Raw genomic sequence first — 17,295 nt, 5'->3', positions numbered from 1 at the left:
AATTGAACTAAACCTGATGGCTCAGCTCCGTCTGGGTGATCTTGAACCTGCTGTTGTTTTTCAACTCTGTTGTGTTCCTCTGCCTTTTTTGTAATTTCTTGTTCCCGTCCCAACCGAATAGAGGTGCATTTAAATTGTTTACTGAGCAAGGGGAATCTCGAACGTGTGGCTGACTTTTTCAGCAAGCCCCAACCCTTTGAGTAACACCTCGGGTAATCAAAAAGGAGATGGCCGTGCATATTTGCCGCCTTAATTTGCTGATATGCAGTCGGTTTCACAAACTGAGCAGATGTTTACAGTAACCTGTAATTTAAGAAAAAAATCCAGGAAGTGTTTTGCTGCCAATATACACCAGTGAAATTAAGCAGTGTAGATTAACAGATTGAGGACTGAATGCATTTTGGAAGATGTTGAACATCAAAAAACATTTATGACCTAGTGTGCCTCCCAACTTTATGTCATCAGCAAATTTAAATGTGCAACTTTATAAGCAACTTGATGCTCTATAAAACATGGATGCTCTGCATTTCGACGACTGAAGTAGCCTGAACCCTTGTCTAGCAATATGTTTCAACAATAGACAAAGTTAATTTTGTTTTGTGGTGAGAGCAGTCTAGCGAATGTTCCCCCATTTGTTCCAAGAACAGTAATCTGCGCTTGTCATGGTACGTGGTTTTGGTCAGCATCTTGTTCTGATTTGTCGTTCTGTGATTCATAGCTGGGGGACTGAGGGTTCCTGTTTGATGTGAGGCCACACAGCAGCAGCCATTCCCATTGATTCAGACTGAACTGAATTCCAAGGAATTCAGCACAAAAACACCCAGCCTTCTCAGTGCCTTGTGCTTGAATTGACTCATTGTTTGCTGCCGTTCAGAAACATTGTTAGCAGGGTCTTTGAGATGGATTCGCTGTTTGTTGAAGCAAGCCACCAGACCTTTACAACCTGCTGGGAATTCAGCATGCTTGTGGTTAATCCTCTCCCTGACTCTACCTTCCCGTACTGTCCCCATATCCTTTTAATTCCCTTAGGAAAACATAATGTCATCAGTGATTTTCTTACTGCCACCATGGAATCTGTATTGGGATCTCCCCTTTTCTTCATGTTTATTCATAACTTGTGTGAATGGCTGCGGTCTGCCCCTTTGTGGGAGTGAGTGTGGCCTGCCCTTTTGCGGGAGCGGGTGCGATGTTGTCTATCGACTTTTGGAGGTAGCATTAAGTTTGGAGGGTCACTGGTACAAATGGGAGCAGCAAGCCACACTGACAGGTTGGGTGGGCAAAGTTCAACATGGGAGAAGTGTGACTTCATCACTTTGAACCGACCATATGTTGGAATATATTCTGAACAGTGACAAACTAAGGATTGTTGTGGTTCAGAGAGAGATGGAAGCTCAGCTATATCCAGTAATTGAATGCCAGTACCTGTAGACAGATACAATCAAGAAGGCTTAAGGAGTTATCTCAATGGAGCTAGGATATAAAGTGGAGCAAGTTTATTGTTCAGTTGTTGAGTCTTTGGTCAGAGCCTATCTGGAGTGACTTTGATTCTGGCCACTTCACTTTAGGATATATTGATGTGGGATGGCTGTAGCAGATTAATACTGAAGTTTAGAGTTAAATTGTGAGGACATGTTGCAGAAACCAGACTTGTATTCCCTTGAGCACGGGAGATTGGGGAATGATATGAATCACTTATTTAAAGTGTTAAAACAATTCAGTTGGGTAGATAAGAGATCATTTCCTCCAGTGGGGGAATCTGAAACAATAGGACAATAACTAATATTCCCTCTCGTGTGGTGCTGGTGCAGAACAAAGCAGCAGTCCAGGAGATGAGCAAACAAACAAAGGTGGTCCCTTTCAGAGACCAAAGAGTCCAACACACAGACTGTGCACTGTGTAAGGAAATCAAAGATAACATTGGAGAGGATCTTAAAATTAGTGCCAGCCATTTCAGAAGGCAAATTGGAAAGCAGTTCTTCACATACAGGCAACTGGGAAGCTGGAACTTTCCCTCTCCTAACTTGGTGTTCCTCAAGTTAAGATGGGGAGTGGTCTGGAGGTGAAAGAGGGAGTTGTTGATTGGTGTTTTGAAGATTGTGATCAGTTGCTTTTTTTTAATTGAGTAAAGGAATTATGGGAAATGGAGAGGAAGTGAAGTTGGGATCCGGATTAGCCTTGATCCCATTGAATTGTGGAAAGGGATGGCTGAATGACCACCTCCCAGCCGAACAAATTTCCATTGAGTGAGTGACCCATCTCTTGAATGAGCTTTGTTGGGAAGCGAAGAAAATGAGTTCTGATTCATCCAAATTATAAATGAGAGATTCCTCTTAATAATAATTTGGGATAGAGAACTGAATAATTTAAGATCAATAAGTCAGTTTCTCCTGCAGTTGAATAAAGTTGTCCTTCAAATAATCTTTGTTTTACACACACAAAACAAATGATTAAGCTCTCTGAAATAACACTTAACAGCAGTTAAACATTGTAGCTTTAAGGAACTGCATACATAGGAGAATAATACATGTGCATTGGTGTGTAATCCTTCCGTTCTTGGTTAGCAACGTGGCATATGACTTGCAGCCAGCCCATCTTGAGAGGAGCTAACTAGTTTCTAAAATAATTGATATTGTATACACCATTTTGATCTTTTTTTTAAAAAAGAAGGATGAAGCAGAGTTGAAAACATCACAGAAGGGAGAGAACCTTTTAGCTTGTGTGAAATGCTGACACCTCATTGGCTGGAGCAACTCAGTGTGTGAAAGCTGCCAAGATTGTGATCCATTGGAAAAACGTGCAACACGGAACTGGAACATAATGTAACTGTGTTCCAATATTGCCTTAAACAGAGCCTTACAGCAACAGTTATCTCCCATCACCCTTTCCCCGTCATTAATATAATGTCAGGTTTGGCGAGAACACGTTTTACTATAAGTATAGAGGTGTGGTTTATCTCTTGAAGTAATGCAGTTTCCTCATCATTGTCCTAATGAGTTACTTAACTTGAGGAAAATTTTGATCTCTAACTGTACATTTTATTTGGAAGGGGGAATGTTCAGGGTTTTGAATATCAGGAGAGCCAGCTGCCACAGTTTTTCTTTAAATGTTGGATTAATCTTTCTTGAAAGATTTCCAGTTATTCGTTGCCCAACCACAAGAACGTATTGGCTGACTCTGAGTCTGAGGCTTTTGCCACGGAGCTGTGTGGGGATCTTGTTTGGATCCCTTGACTTGAATCCTGCTTTCAGCCTGGACACTGGAACGGCCGGATACTGGAGGTGGTGCAGAGAGAGGCTATGAGCCAAGCCCAGCGTCTAATCGCCAAATTCAGTGGGATGTATTCCTGGTTGCTTTATCCCTCCACCATCTTTCTTTGCCTGATGTTGCCTCTTTATATCCCCACCTCCTCATAACTGATCAAAAAACACAGGGGCTTTTCATTTACTGATTTTACTGACTCTTGACTGAATCAAATAACATTCTCTTGCATCATGAATATTTTTCTAACTCGCTGTTCAAAGTGATTTATGGACAAAAACAGTTTAATTTCATACTATGGCATTTCTCCTCAGGCTTAGTTTGAAACTGTCTCGGTGCTTAGTCTTCAGATCCTGAAGGTTTGACGAGCCTGTGGGATGGTGCCATTAGGGAATGGAGTTATTAGAAAATGTCAAGGAAAAACAGTGCTAAAGAATAAGTAGCCTGTTCAGAATGGGTACTAGTTTAACCACAAACCCTAGTTTAAATTTAATGTTGTCCTATTAAACCTAATGCAGAATTCCCAGTGGAAAATGTTACTCACTTGGTTATCTTGTCTCGGAGGCCAGAGGTCATGGGTTCAAATCCATCTTAAAGATTTGATTCATCATTCCAGCCCATTCTGTCAGAGTATTGAGGGAGTGCTGCCATTCTAATGTGTTAAACCAAACCAGACCCCCCTCCTCCGCTGGATGTGAAAGATTTCCTTAAAGTTTTCGAAGAAACCTTGCTAAACCCATCTCCAAACACGTGTAATGTGGTCATTTTGTAGGATCTGTCTGTGCACAACTTGATTGCCCTTGTTCCCTGCTTTACAACGGTGGCTACCCTGCAAAATTAGCTGTCAGGTAAGAATGGGCTTGCATTTCAAATCCTCAGGATGAGCCAAAATGCTTTACAGTCAGTGAAGTGTTTTTGAAGTGTAGGGGTGTATGAAATGCAACAAGATCAAACTAACAGTAATTTGACAAGTGATGACATAATCTTGTAGTGATGTTGATTGACTGGTAAATATTGGCCTGGACACTGGGGAGAACTGTCTAGTTTTTCTTTGATTAAAGCCATGAGATCTATGATCACCTGACCGAGGAGTCTGAAAGATGGCACATCGTGCATTTATGTGCCAGCCTGGATTTTGTTCTCCAGTATTTGGAGTGGGGTTGGATTCACAACCTTCCTACCCAAGTGAGAAAGAGACAGACACCCATATTTGTTTTCAAGTCCCTTGCCCTTCCCAGTGTCATCACCACCTTCAGCCCTCAGCTCACCTGGGATACATCTCCAATTCTGCCCCTTGTGGGTCCTTAATTCGCATTTCTTTAATCAGTGCTTTCAATTACCTGGGCCCTAAACTCTGGAATACAGCGAATTTCTGTCTTCCCTCCTTCAAAATTATCTTTGACCAAGCTTTTGGCCATTTGACCTGATACATCTGCCGAGGCAGATAGATGTTCAGTTTTAGGGCAACGTGGTGGCTCAGTGGTTAGCATTGCTGCCTCACAGCGCCAGGGACCTAGTGACTGGCTGTGTGAAGTTTGAACGTTCTCCCTGTGTCTGCATACGTTTCCTTCATGTGCTTCAGTTTCCTCCCACAATCCAAAGATGTGTAGTTCGGTGGCTTGGCCATGCTAAATTACCTATAGTGCCCAAGATGTGCAGGCTAGGTGGATTAACCATGGGAAATGCAGGGTTACAAATGGTGGGTGGGAGGGGGAATTGCTGGATGGGATGCTGTTCTGAGGGTCGGTTTTAGATTAGATTAGATTACTTATAGTGTGGAAACAGGCCCTTCGGCCCAACAAGTCCACACCGACCCGCCGAAGCGCATCCCACCCAGACCCATTCCCCTACATTTACCCCTTCACCTAACACTACGGGCAATTTAGCCTGGCCAATTCACCTAACCTGCACCCGGAGGAAACTCACGCAGACACGGGGAGAATGTGCAAACTCCACACAGTCAGTCGCCTGAGGCAGGAATAGAACCTGGGTCTCTGGCACTGTGAGGCAGCAGTGCTAATCACTGTGCCACCGTGCCACCCATGGTGTGGACTTGTTGGGTCAAATGACCTGTTCTCTCACTGTAGGAATTCTATGAAATGAATTTTCTCTCTACTGCAACAGGATTTATTCCCATGTTTAAAGGTGCCGTACAAATGCAGAGTTTTAGCAAAACATATTGTGCATAGGCCATCATCAGTAATTCCTTGTTCTGGAGCAGTAAATCGTGTTTATAATTGTGGCTATTGTTAATATCATACTGAATGGATTGTGCTCCTGTAGGAGTGTATGGTTGACGAGGATTGCAGGAACGACCATTTCTGCTGGGTCGATGTCTTGGAGTCGAAATGCGTTCCACAAAGAGCACAGGAGGAGGTGAGTGCTGTCAGTCATTGTGGCTCTTTCACGTTCGCTTTGGGATGTGGGTGGGTGTTGCTGGAGTTCCTTTACCCTGAAAAGGGGATGGTGGCTGTTCTTAAGTTGCTGGCAGTGAGCTAGACACCACTTTGAGTCAATATTGCTGGTGTAGACCTGGGGTTATGTACAGGGCCAGACTGAGCAAGAAAAAAATCTCCTTTCCAAAAGGCCATGAGTGAACTGGATGAGTTTACACGATTCTTGTAGTTTCATGTTCACTTATTTTAATTAAATATTAAAAATAAAAACAAGTTCAAATGTTTAAATTACTGATCTTCACTGGAATGCTAGTTTGTTCACAAAATCTACAAGGAACGATGGTTATACAGTAGCGTCTCGACTTATGAACTTAATCCATTCCGGGACCTGGCTCGCAAACCGAAAAGTTCGCGAACTAAATCGATTTTTCCCATTGTTCGGATAGCGCCATATGCTTGGACGGAGCAACGAATGCTGTTCACAGTGCACGCGCCAAAAATGAACTGAATGAGATCACGCGGGGCCCGAGAGCTTTTGCGTTCAACAAGTGCGTAGCAAAGCAGAACAATGAAACCACACGGTTGCACACGGGCTTTTTGCGCTCGTATCTTCGTTCGTATCTTGAATTTCGTACTAACGCTGAAACATGTCGAGGTGCTACTGTATAACAAAGAGACAGGCCATTCAGCCCAACTATTCACTGTTGGTAATAACATTCCATATTAATCTCTTTCCATTCCATTTGCTTCATATTAGCTTTTCATCACACCTTTCCATTTTTTGTGTTTGTCTGATTTTCTTTTGAACTGAATGTGATATTATCAGCGTCGACCACATCCCAGGAACGAATGACTTATCATCAGTATTCAGAATGTCCTTGTCCTAGAAGTTGATTAGTTGGATGTTGACTGTACACTTTGTTCTGGATTTCTTTAGAATTGTACTCGAGATGGAGAATGTGATTCGGATTCTTTGTGTATCTGGGGACAATGCAAAAGAAGTGCCATGAAAGGAGAAACTGGCTCCATCTGTGATAAGCAACAGGATTGCAGTGGGAACCTATGCTGTGCCTTCCACACCTGTGAGTTACAAAAAATAATCTGATTCCTTCCCCATGCAACTACAGCTGGGCTTTTCTAAAGTGTGTGAGCGCGGGGTCATATGGTCAGGTTTAGCCACTCGCCTGATATCCAAAATACTATTTAGCTTAAAACATGGGCCTGTTTCTCTTCTAATTTAAGAACGCAATTTAAAGCTGTTTGTTTTTTCCAAACCTGGAAATGCAAGTTTTCAAGGAGCTGTGAAGTTTCCAGCCCAAATAGCAATTAAATTCCTGTAGGTCTCTGGCTGTATCAACCTGCAGTAATTTGGCTCTGGATTAGTGATGCTGGAAGAGCACAGCAGTTCAAGCAGCATCCAAGGAGCAGAGAAATCGACGTTTCGGGCAAAAGTCCTTCATCAGGAATAAAGGCAGAGAGCCTGAAGCGTGGAGAGATAAGCTAGAAGGAGGGTGGGGGTGGGGAGAGAGTAGCATAGAGTACAATAGGTGAGTGGGGGAGGGGATGAAGGTGATAGGTCAGGTAGGAGAGGGTGGAGTGGATAGGTGGAAAAGGAGCTAGGCAGGTAGGACAAGTCCGGACAAGCCAAGGAGACAGTGCTGAGCTGGAAGTTTGGAACTAGGGTGAGGTGGGGGAAGGGGAAATGAGGAAACTGTTGAAGTCCACATTGATGCCCTGGGGTTGAAGTGTTCTGAGGCGGAAGATGAGGCGTTCTTCCTCCTGGCGTCTGGTGGTGAGGGAGCGGCAATGAAGGAGGCCCAGGACCTCCATGTCCTCGGCAGAGTGGGAGGGGGAGTTGAAATGTTGGGCCACGGGGCGGTGTGGTTGATTGGTGCAGGTATCCCAGAGATGTTCCCTCAATCACTCTGCTAGGAGGCACCCAGTCTCCCCAATGTAGAGGAGACTGCATCGGGAGCAACGGATACAATAAATGATATTAGTGGATGTGCAAGTAAAACTTTGATGGTTGTGGAAGGCTCCTTTAAGGGCCTTGGATAGAGGTGAGGGAGGAGGTGTGGGCACAGGCTTTACAGTTCCTGCGATGGCAGGGGAAGATGCCAGGATGGGAGGGTGGGTTGTAGGGGGGGGCGTGGACCTGACCAGGTAGTTACGGAGGGAACGGTCTTTGTGGAAGGCGGAAAGGGGTGGGGAGGGAAATATATCCCTGGTGGTGGGGTCTTTTTGGATGTGGCGAAAATGTCGGTGGATGATTTGGTTTATGCGAAGGTTAGTAGGGTGGAAGGTGAGCACCAGGGGCGTTCTGTCCTTGTTATGGTTGGAGGGGTGGGGTCTGAGGGCAGAGGTGCGGGATGTGAATGAGATGCATTGGAGGGCATCTTTTAACCACGTGGGAAGGGAAATTGCAGTCTCTAAAGAAGGAGGCCATCTGGTGTGTTCTGTGGTGGAACTGGTCCTCCTGGGAGCAGATACGGTGGAGGCGGAGGAATTGGGAATACGGGATGGCATTTTTGCAAGAGGTAGGGTGTGGCTGTATCAACTTGCAGCGATTGAATTCTGGCCTCAGACTGTGGTAACGTACTTTAACTAAACCTTGTGGCGAGAAAGGGACAGGCCAACCCTAAAATAAACTTTGTATGTTTGCTTTTAATATTTTTGTGAAGGAGACTAGAATGAAGAGATACAGTTTAAAAGTAAGAGGTTTCCCTTATCAGGTCGAGATGAGAGTTGGTTTTTCTGAGGGTTGTTAATCTGTAAAATTCTCTTCCACAGAATGCGTGGAGGAGGAATGATTGAATTCAGTGAAAGTTGAGTGCAACAGAATTCTGATAGATGAAGAAGTTGAGGGTTATGAGGGCCAGGGAGGAAGGCAGACTGTCCAATCAGCTGTGATGTTATTGAATAGTAAAGAAGTAAATGATCTATTCCTAATCCCAAATCCTATATTCCTATGATTAAACAGTTTGTGATTCATAATGGGATGTGTTTGAAAATATTTATTTCCTTTTAATAATACATAATAGAAAAATAGGTTTGCTCGTTTGGTAGTTGTTGACAGAGGTTGGAACACTTGTGAAATAGCCTGTTGTCCTGAAACATCATTGACATTGCAGACACAATGTTGCTGTCACAAAGTCTTTATTAATTTCACTCAGATCTCTTGTTTCCTGTGTGTACCCCACTGCCCACCAAGGGCCAACTCTGTCGTGATCCCACACTCCGAAGTTTGGATCTTATCACCTGGGAGATGGAGCCAGACGGAGCTTTAGACCACTGTCCCTGTGCCAAGGGGCTGGTGTGCCAACCTGAAGGGTAAGTGGCTGTTCACCATGATTTGATTTGACAGTTTTTACAAAACAAATGGGCCTGACCTTTACTCCCTGAAAACCTCACCAGCGTAAATGTCTTTCTGGATTTGTCTCCTGCTTTTGGAATGTATAAGTGGGCACGTTTGACAATCGGGCACTGGCTGTAATCACACGACAGTATAATTACTGTCACCATTTACAACCTGCTGGTTTTTTAGCATAAGATCTTTTCTATCTCCATAGTAATAATGGACTGCAGTGGCTGGAAATAGAGTCATAGAGATTTACTGAATGGAAACAGACCCTTCGGTCCAACCCGTCCATGCCGACCAGATATCCCAACCCAATCTAGTCCCACCTGCCAGTACCCGGCCCATATCCCTCCAAACCCTTCCTATTCATATATCCATCTAAATGTCTCTTAAATGTTGCAATTGTACCAACCTCCACCACTTCCTCTGGCAGCTCAATCCATACACGTACCACCCTCTGCGTGAAAAAGTTGTCCCTTAGGTCTCTTTTATATCTTCCCCTCTCACCCTAAACCTATGCCCTCAGTTCTGGACTCTCCGACCCAGGGAAAAGACTTTGCCTATTTATCCTATCTATGCCCGTCATAATTTTGTAAACCTCTATAAGGTCACCCCTCAGCCTCCGATGCTCCAGGGAAAACAGCCCCAGCCTGTTCAGCCTCTCCCTATAGCTCAGATCCTCCAACCCTGGCAACAACCTTGTAAATCTTTTCTGAACCCTTTCAAGTTTCCCAACATCTTTCCGATAGGAAGGAGACCAGAATTGCATGCAATATTCCAACAGTGGCCTTACCAATGTCCTGTACAGCTGCAACATGATCTCATGACTCCTGTACTCAATACTCTGACCAATAAAGGAAAACATACCAAACGCCTCCTTCACTATCCTATCTAGCTGTGACTATACTTTCAAGGAGCTATGAACCTTGGTCTCTTTGTTCAGCAACACTCCCTAGGACCTTACCAATAAGTGTATAAGTCCTGTCTAGATTTGCTTTCCCAAAATGCAGCACCTCGCATTTATCTGAATTAAACTCCATCTGTCACTTCTCAACATTTTGGCCCATCTGGTCCAGATCCTGTTGTAATCTGCGGTAACCCTCTACGCTGCCTGTGATACCTCCAATTTTGGTGTCATCTGCAAAATTACTAACTGTACCTCTTATGCTCACATCCAAAAAATAGAGAACCCAGCACCGATCCTTGTGGCACTCCCCTGGTCACAGGCCTCCAGTCTGAAAAACAACCCTGCACCACCACCCTCTGTCTTCTACCTTTGAGCCAGTTCTGCACCCAAATGGCTAGTTCTCCCTGTATTCCATGAGATCTAACCTTGCTTCTCAGTCTCCCACGGGCAACCTTGTCGAATGTCTTATTGAAGTCCATATAGATCACATCTACTGCTCTGCCCTCATTAATCCTCTTTGTCACTTCTTCAAAAAACTCAACCAAGTTTGTGAAATTTGAAGCAGATCTGGCAGCGAGTGTCGAGAGGAAACAGTTAAGATTTCGAGTCGAGTGCAAATATCATTCAGATAAGGGGTCACTTGACTTGAAATGGCGGCTGTCCTTTCTCTCTGCAGGTACTGCCAGACCTGCTGAGTTTTCTATGCCTTTTTAGGCTGTAATTGAAAATTTTAATCCCCTCAGACTTTAAGTTGTGCGTGAATAAGTGTTGATGTTAGCCTGCTTGGGCTCAGTTAGTTTAGTTGGCTGGATGGCTGGTTTGTAATGCAGAGTGACACCAACAGCATGGGTTCAATTCCTACACTGGCTGAGGTCACCAGCAGAGTCATGCTTTCTCACGCTCTCCTCTTGCTTGAGGTGTGGTGTTCCTCTGGTTAAATTCACCACCAGGTGACTCTGTCAGAGAGGGCAGCTGTATGGTCCCCTGGCAACTCCAGTTGTCAAGTGGGAAAGAAAATAAATTAACATCCGCTTTGAAGTAAGAATACAGTGTCAGCCTGGCTTAGTGAGCCACCAGTCTGATCTGAGTTGGGGGTTCATAAATTCCAGTCCCACTGCAGTGATCCATTACACGTAAACCAGGCTGACATTCCCAGCACAGTACTGAGGGAATGCTGCATTGACAATGGTACACAGGAACAGGTGTAGGCTATTCAGCCCATCAAGCCTGCCCTGCCAATCAATATGATCATGGCTTATTGGACACTTCATTGCCTTTTGTCCATCCCATCCACCTAACCCATTACATCACAATTTATATCTTTCTCATTGAGCTTTGCATCATCTGCAAATTTGGCAGTATTACATTTTGTCGTCACCTCAAAATCTCAGATATTGTGAATAGCTGAGACGCAAGTACCGACTCTTTCAGTAGTCATCTTCATTGTGGAATTGTCAGACTCATTGATTCTGCCTGTTAACCAATCATTTGACCATGCCAATGCATTGCCTCCTATCTTAGTGCTTTAATTATTCAACCATTCTCTTGGTGGGCGGAGTCTTTATCAAAGGCCACTGAAAGTTTACATCTGCTACATCCATTGGCTTTCCTTTATCAATTTTGTTTTTAACATCTTGTCAAAGACAATTGCTCGTTTGGAAATCCATACTCAATAGTACATTCAGATCATTATCAACCAAGTGTCTATCCCATCCTTTCTAGCATTTTCCTTACTGATACAAGACTGTTCCCTTTTTCTCCCTCATTTCCTCCTTTAGTGGGAATCTGCAGGAATCTTTCCAGATCTTAAAGAATTTTGGAAGACAATCATTAGTAAATTGACCATCTTTATAGTTACCGCCTTCAACACCCTGGGAGGTAGACCATCAGGTCCTGAGAATTTATCAATTCCATTAATATGGCCAATGCAATCTTCTTGTAAATGCTTATTTTCCTTAAACTCGTCACTCTCATCCCTTGGACCTTTGGATCTGTAGATCTGCAAGATTCCTTACAATTTTCTCAGTGAAAACAAACAACAAAGTAATTATTTAGCATGGATTTAGATTTGCTCACTGAGCTGGAAAGTTCATTTCCAGACGTTTCGTCACCCAACTAGATAACTTCTTCAGTGGGCCTCAGGCGAAGCACTGCTAAGTCCTGCTTTCTATTTGTGTGTGGGTTTCTTTGTGTTGGTGATGTCATTTCCAGCAGTGATGTCACTCCCTAGTCTTTCTCAGCAGGTGGTAGATCGAGTTAGATCCCATCTACCACCCCCGAGGAAGAGAACGGGAAGTGACTTCACAGGATGATAAAACGTCTGGAAACGAACCTTCCAGCTCAGTGAGCAAGCCTACATCCAGAACTTCAACCTGAGCTACAAATCTTCTCAAACTCACTAATTATTTAGCATCTCGGCTATTCCTCTATTCTCCGTTTATAAATTCTCCTGACTCTGCCTGTGATGATCTTGCATTTGATTTAGCCAAATATTTGTCTTTTTACATACTGACAAGAAATTCTATAGCCCAGCTTTGCTTTTTGCTTGATTACATTCATATCCAACTCTCCCTTTACCAGTTACTTGATCTTCCTGTGTAGTTTATGAACTTCCCACTCTTCAAACTATTATTAACTTTATTGGTCTTTTTTAATCTTATGGAATCCTGGAATTCATTTGTATGCCATGGTTCCATGACTGTTTTTCTCATTTGCACTTTGCTGTAGATCATGTATTTTCCCAAGCCAATTTGGGCCTCATACCTTCATAATTTCCCTTATTCAAATTTGACTCCCTTGCTTCAAAACAAACTCCCTCACTTCCAAACCTGGTGTAAAATTCTACCATTTTGTGGTCACTCATCCCTAAAGTATTATTTATAACCAGAATTAGCCCTTTTTAATTACATATTGCTCGGTATGCAATAGCATATCTGGCTTCTTAACATACTGCTGTAAAAATATTTTTTAAATTTGAAGACCTGTCAAAGTCAGCCTCCATAGATTTAGTGGTCAATTGATTCATGTAATCTATATACAGATTAAAGTTACTCATGCATACTTTACATGCATGTTTTACATACTACGTACTTTGCTCATCTGCTGAACTGTTGGAAGATCAGTATTGTTTCCCTCCCATCCAGTATTTGATACAGGTCCCTTGTTCTCTGTTTCCATCCCACCAGTTCAATCTGCTATTTCTGCCATCTCCATTCAGTGTGATGCTGCCACCTCAAACTTCCTCTTCTGTCAGCATTCCGAAGGGACCTGTCCCTCTGAGACACCCGGGTCCACCCTAACACATCAACTCCCCCCACAACACCTTGCTACACACCTGCAGCCTGTCTAAAGTCTACCCTTTAACTTTCTGTCCTCATAGTCCAAGGCTCCCAATAGATACAAAACAGGTATTTGCTTGTTTCTCTCAGTCTGGTTTACTGTATTCTGTATGTTGTGGAGAGCAGTACAATGGGTGATCTTATTCCATAGTGCTCAATCTGCAGCATGGCCCTGACCTTCTGATTTCCTGACCCTTTAATTCCCCATCCTGCTCTCCTGTTCACACTTTTGTCTTTTCCAGTGAAGCTCTGCAACAAGCTTAAGGAACAGTGCCTTCTCTGGACCGAATGTTGTGTTCAGAATTTTACACTATGAACACTCTCTGTAATGTGCTGGTCTAAATCTTGTCTGTCTTTGCGCTTCCATTTTGATCCCACCATCCAGTTTGGAAGCTTGAATTCTGCTTTGTTTTTAAACAAATCTGAAATTGAAAAGCTGGTGGAAGTAGTGTGTTGGTGAAGCTGTTGGATTGTCTCTAACATCCGACTAGTTTAATAATGGGCTTTAAATAAAGAAACTTGCCATCCTCCCCTGACCTGGATCTGTTTATAAATCAAGTCCGATATCAATGGAGTTGACCGTTAGCTGTCCTGTGAAGTGGTCTAGCAAGCCCCTCAAATGTCGAATGTAAGGGCATTCATTCTGGACTTACCAGAGCCTTGAATTAATTTTAAAAAGGATTATATAAAGCTTGCCTAATATAGACTCTGATTACAGTCAGAAAGTCATTTTAAAAAAAGAATTCAAATTTCACTAAGTTTCATTCAAAAGTTTCACTGATAAAATATTGAATTCATTTAAAACTCTGACCACCACTTGTTGAGCAGGTTTCTCTGGATTGAAAATTTCAAAGCATTTGTCAATGAAAACTTATACATTGAGCAACGTTGTGCATTTATAGAGCATCATTAACAGATAAATGGCTTGCTGTTTCACAAAGATGACTTCTTAAAGTTCACTTATGGGATGTGGATGTCACTGGCAGGGCCAGTACTTATTGCCTATCCCTAGTTGGCCTTGAGAGGGTGCTAGTGAGCTGCTGCCTTGAACAGTTGCAGTCTGTGTGCTGTAGTTTGACCCACAATGCCCTTAAAAAGACAATGCCAGGATTTTGACCTGGCCACGCTGAAGGAACAGTGATATATTTCCAAGTCAGGATGGTAAGTTATTTGATAGGGAACTTCAAGGTGGTAGTGTTCACATGAGGGTAATGGTTGTGGGTTTGGAAGGTGCTGAGGACATTTTGGAGACTAATCTTGTTGATCAATTGGCACATCGTGTTTTTAGTTGTAATTGAAGTTTGTCATGAATGGCTACTAATTTATGTGGTGATTAGGTGGGTGTGCATGGAACTGACATGTAGATCAGCTGTGATCTAACTGAACAAAGAAGTAGACTTGAGGTGCTGAAGTGTCTCATTCTGTTTGTCTTAAGGTGTGACCAATGTACTAGACTTTGTGCTGTGTATAAAATGAATGGACATGATGCCACCAGGTTATTGAATTATATTTTTCTTATTCTTTCTGCCCCCCCACCTTCCCTTAGTAACATCTTTTTGTCCGTGTGTAAGGAGTATGACCTTGAGCAGAGGGCGGTCTCTGCAGACCTGTCTCAGTATATGGAAATGGAAGAGGCACCATTTCTTCAGCTTATAGCCCTCGAAGGTCCTGGTGATGTGGAGAGCTACACCTACACAATACCAGATGTGGAAGATGTGTGGGCCGTAGGGCTGGATTCAGTGACTGATCTTTATAACAAGGAGAACCCAGAGAACCATGATGATCCCGACACCATGTGAGATATTCCACAAGGAGAGAGTGCCAGTGTAAGAGGGCAGTATCTGGTTGAAACCGCTAACATTTCTTTATCGTCCAAATCAGGGCTATGACAATCCCTCAATCACCTTTCTGTGCATTAGGAAATGCAATAGGCAACTAGAAGCTTAATAGTAGGTTATTTTTACAATATGATGTGTAGTTCTACTTGGTATTCTGTCCACAGATACCATTTACAGCTTGCTTTAGTGATGTAGACTGTAAATCTGTGACAGGCATGTTAAAATCTAGGCTGGAGGAAGTTTACATGTCGCACGGTTTACATATTTGGAGCATTGCAGAATACAAGTCATTTCCGTTGTGTGAGAACTGAACACTCCTCAAATCTGGTGTGCCCTCTCAAGTCAGTTCCACTTTTTTTGAAAAATATTCCTAAAAACAGCAAGAAACCATCAGGTTGTGGCTTTACCTCGCTAAAATATTTTCACAAGTATGTAACTATTGATCAATAAAAAGACACCTTTTCAGTTGTGACATTGGATGATGTCTTGGTGTATTATTTGTAACAATACAGGAGTTGACCAGTATGTTGCTGCCATTATTTTTGCACCACATGAGCATCCTTGCACCTTTCTATTCCATCAGCATATCCTTCTGTTTGTTTTTTCCTGTGTGTCTGCATTGTTGAAACATGTTGGTTTCTTAGGGGGCTGGACAGGATAAATGTGGAGAGGATGATTCCTCTCATGAGAGAGCCTAGAGCCAGAGGGCACAGTCTCAGAATAAAGGGGTACCAATGAGTTTCTTCTGAGGGTTGTGTCTTTGAAGCTCCTTGGCACAGATAGTTGTGGGGGCAGGGTCCTTGTGTATATATAAGGCTGAGAGAGATCCTTGATCAGTAGGAGAATCAAAGGTTACAGGGAAGGCGCAGGAATGTGGACTTCAGTAATGTCAGATCACTTGTGATCTTATTGTATTGTGGTGCAGGCTGGAGGGGCTAAATGGCCTATTCCTGTTCCTATATCATGTGGTCTTATGATCTATTCAGCTCAACAACCCCACCCCTTCTGTTTACCTCAGATTTGAAAAAAATGCCTGTTTAAATTACCTTATAACATGCATCGCCTCTTTATTTGTCAATCTGATCAAATTTGTGTGTGTAGTGAACTCAATCAAACGACAAGATTGATAAAAGATTTTGTGATTTTGACCAGCACGAAACTGAGTTTGTTTCCCAGGTTAATGTTTCACTGTTGTGAGTGCTAAACTCCCCAGGACAGGAGTTAATACATGGAACCATATTGTAGGATCTGGAGTGAGACTTAACCTCTAACCTGTAACTCTTGAGCCTGTCAAATAAGATAACTAAACACAAGTTTAAACCACAATAGGAAAGAATCCCATAGATGACTTTGTTAGTTCTACCGGAATGCAAACTTGAAATTCATCAGTTCCTGAGATTTTGACGTACTTTCTTAGGTAATTGGGGGTTGTCAATGTGTGCGCACATTCTGTGGGAACCCCCTCTACCTCCTAGAATCAGGAGATCACTGGTTCAAGTCTCACTCCAGAATTGAATATATAATTGAGCTAACTGTCTCTTTGAACATAAAAGGATGGCTTGGAGAGTCAGTCATAGGTTTAGTTTGTTGATAGTGGAACTTTCCTTCAGTCCTACCCCAGAGACTGGAGTATGGTAAGCTAGGCTAAACTCCCAGTATCATATTGACGGAATGCTACTTTGCGGAAGGTGCGATCAGTCATCTAACTGACTGATATCTAAACCCACCTTCTGGATGAACCTCAAAATAATGCTATAGGATCTCTTAAGAGCAGGTGGGGTTTTTCCCTGTGGTCTGGTTCAATATTCATCCCACAATCAATGTAAATGACCAGTTCATGTTTTAATTAATATTATATGAAGGATCTTGATGTGTTTCCACGCTATAACAGCACTGGAGGGGTGTCGATATATTTCCAAGTCAGGATGGTGAGTGGCTCAGAGGAGAACTTGCAGGTGATAGTGTTCTCATGTATCTGTTGTTGTCCTTCTAGACGGGGTCATTGGTATCTAAAGTGTCTTGGTGAATTTCTGCAGTGCACCTTGTAGATGGTACATACTTTGGTTGTCAGTGGTGGAGGGAGTGAGTGTTTAAGGATGTTTTACCAATCGAGTGAGTTGCTTTGTCCTAGATGGTGCTAAGCTTGTGTTGATGGAGCTGCACCTTTCCAGGCAAGTGGGGAGTATTCCATCACATTCCT

The 17,295-nt window shown here is 43.0% G+C and overlaps 1 protein-coding gene across 1 annotated transcript in view; it reads left to right on the top strand.

The window, feature by feature from the left end:
- dkk3b (dickkopf WNT signaling pathway inhibitor 3b) overlaps window positions 1-15,572 on the top strand; it is a 30,438-nt gene extending 14,866 nt beyond the window's left edge. The window contains exons 3-6 of the mRNA XM_072592478.1: window positions 5,542-5,634; window positions 6,592-6,736; window positions 8,828-8,984; window positions 14,804-15,572. Coding sequence (XP_072448579.1) covers window positions 5,542-5,634; window positions 6,592-6,736; window positions 8,828-8,984; window positions 14,804-15,056 — 648 coding nt within the window. The 3' untranslated portion in view covers window positions 15,057-15,572. The remainder of the gene's footprint in view (window positions 1-5,541; window positions 5,635-6,591; window positions 6,737-8,827; window positions 8,985-14,803) is intronic.
- The last annotated feature ends 1,723 nt before the right edge of the window (window positions 15,573-17,295 follow it).

Source organism: Chiloscyllium punctatum, chromosome 22, assembly GCF_047496795.1.
Source record: "Chiloscyllium punctatum isolate Juve2018m chromosome 22, sChiPun1.3, whole genome shotgun sequence".
Classification (NCBI taxonomy): domain Eukaryota; kingdom Metazoa; phylum Chordata; class Chondrichthyes; order Orectolobiformes; family Hemiscylliidae; genus Chiloscyllium; species Chiloscyllium punctatum.
The sequence above is the reverse complement of the archived record's forward strand: the minus strand, read 5'-3'. Positions and strand labels throughout refer to the sequence as shown.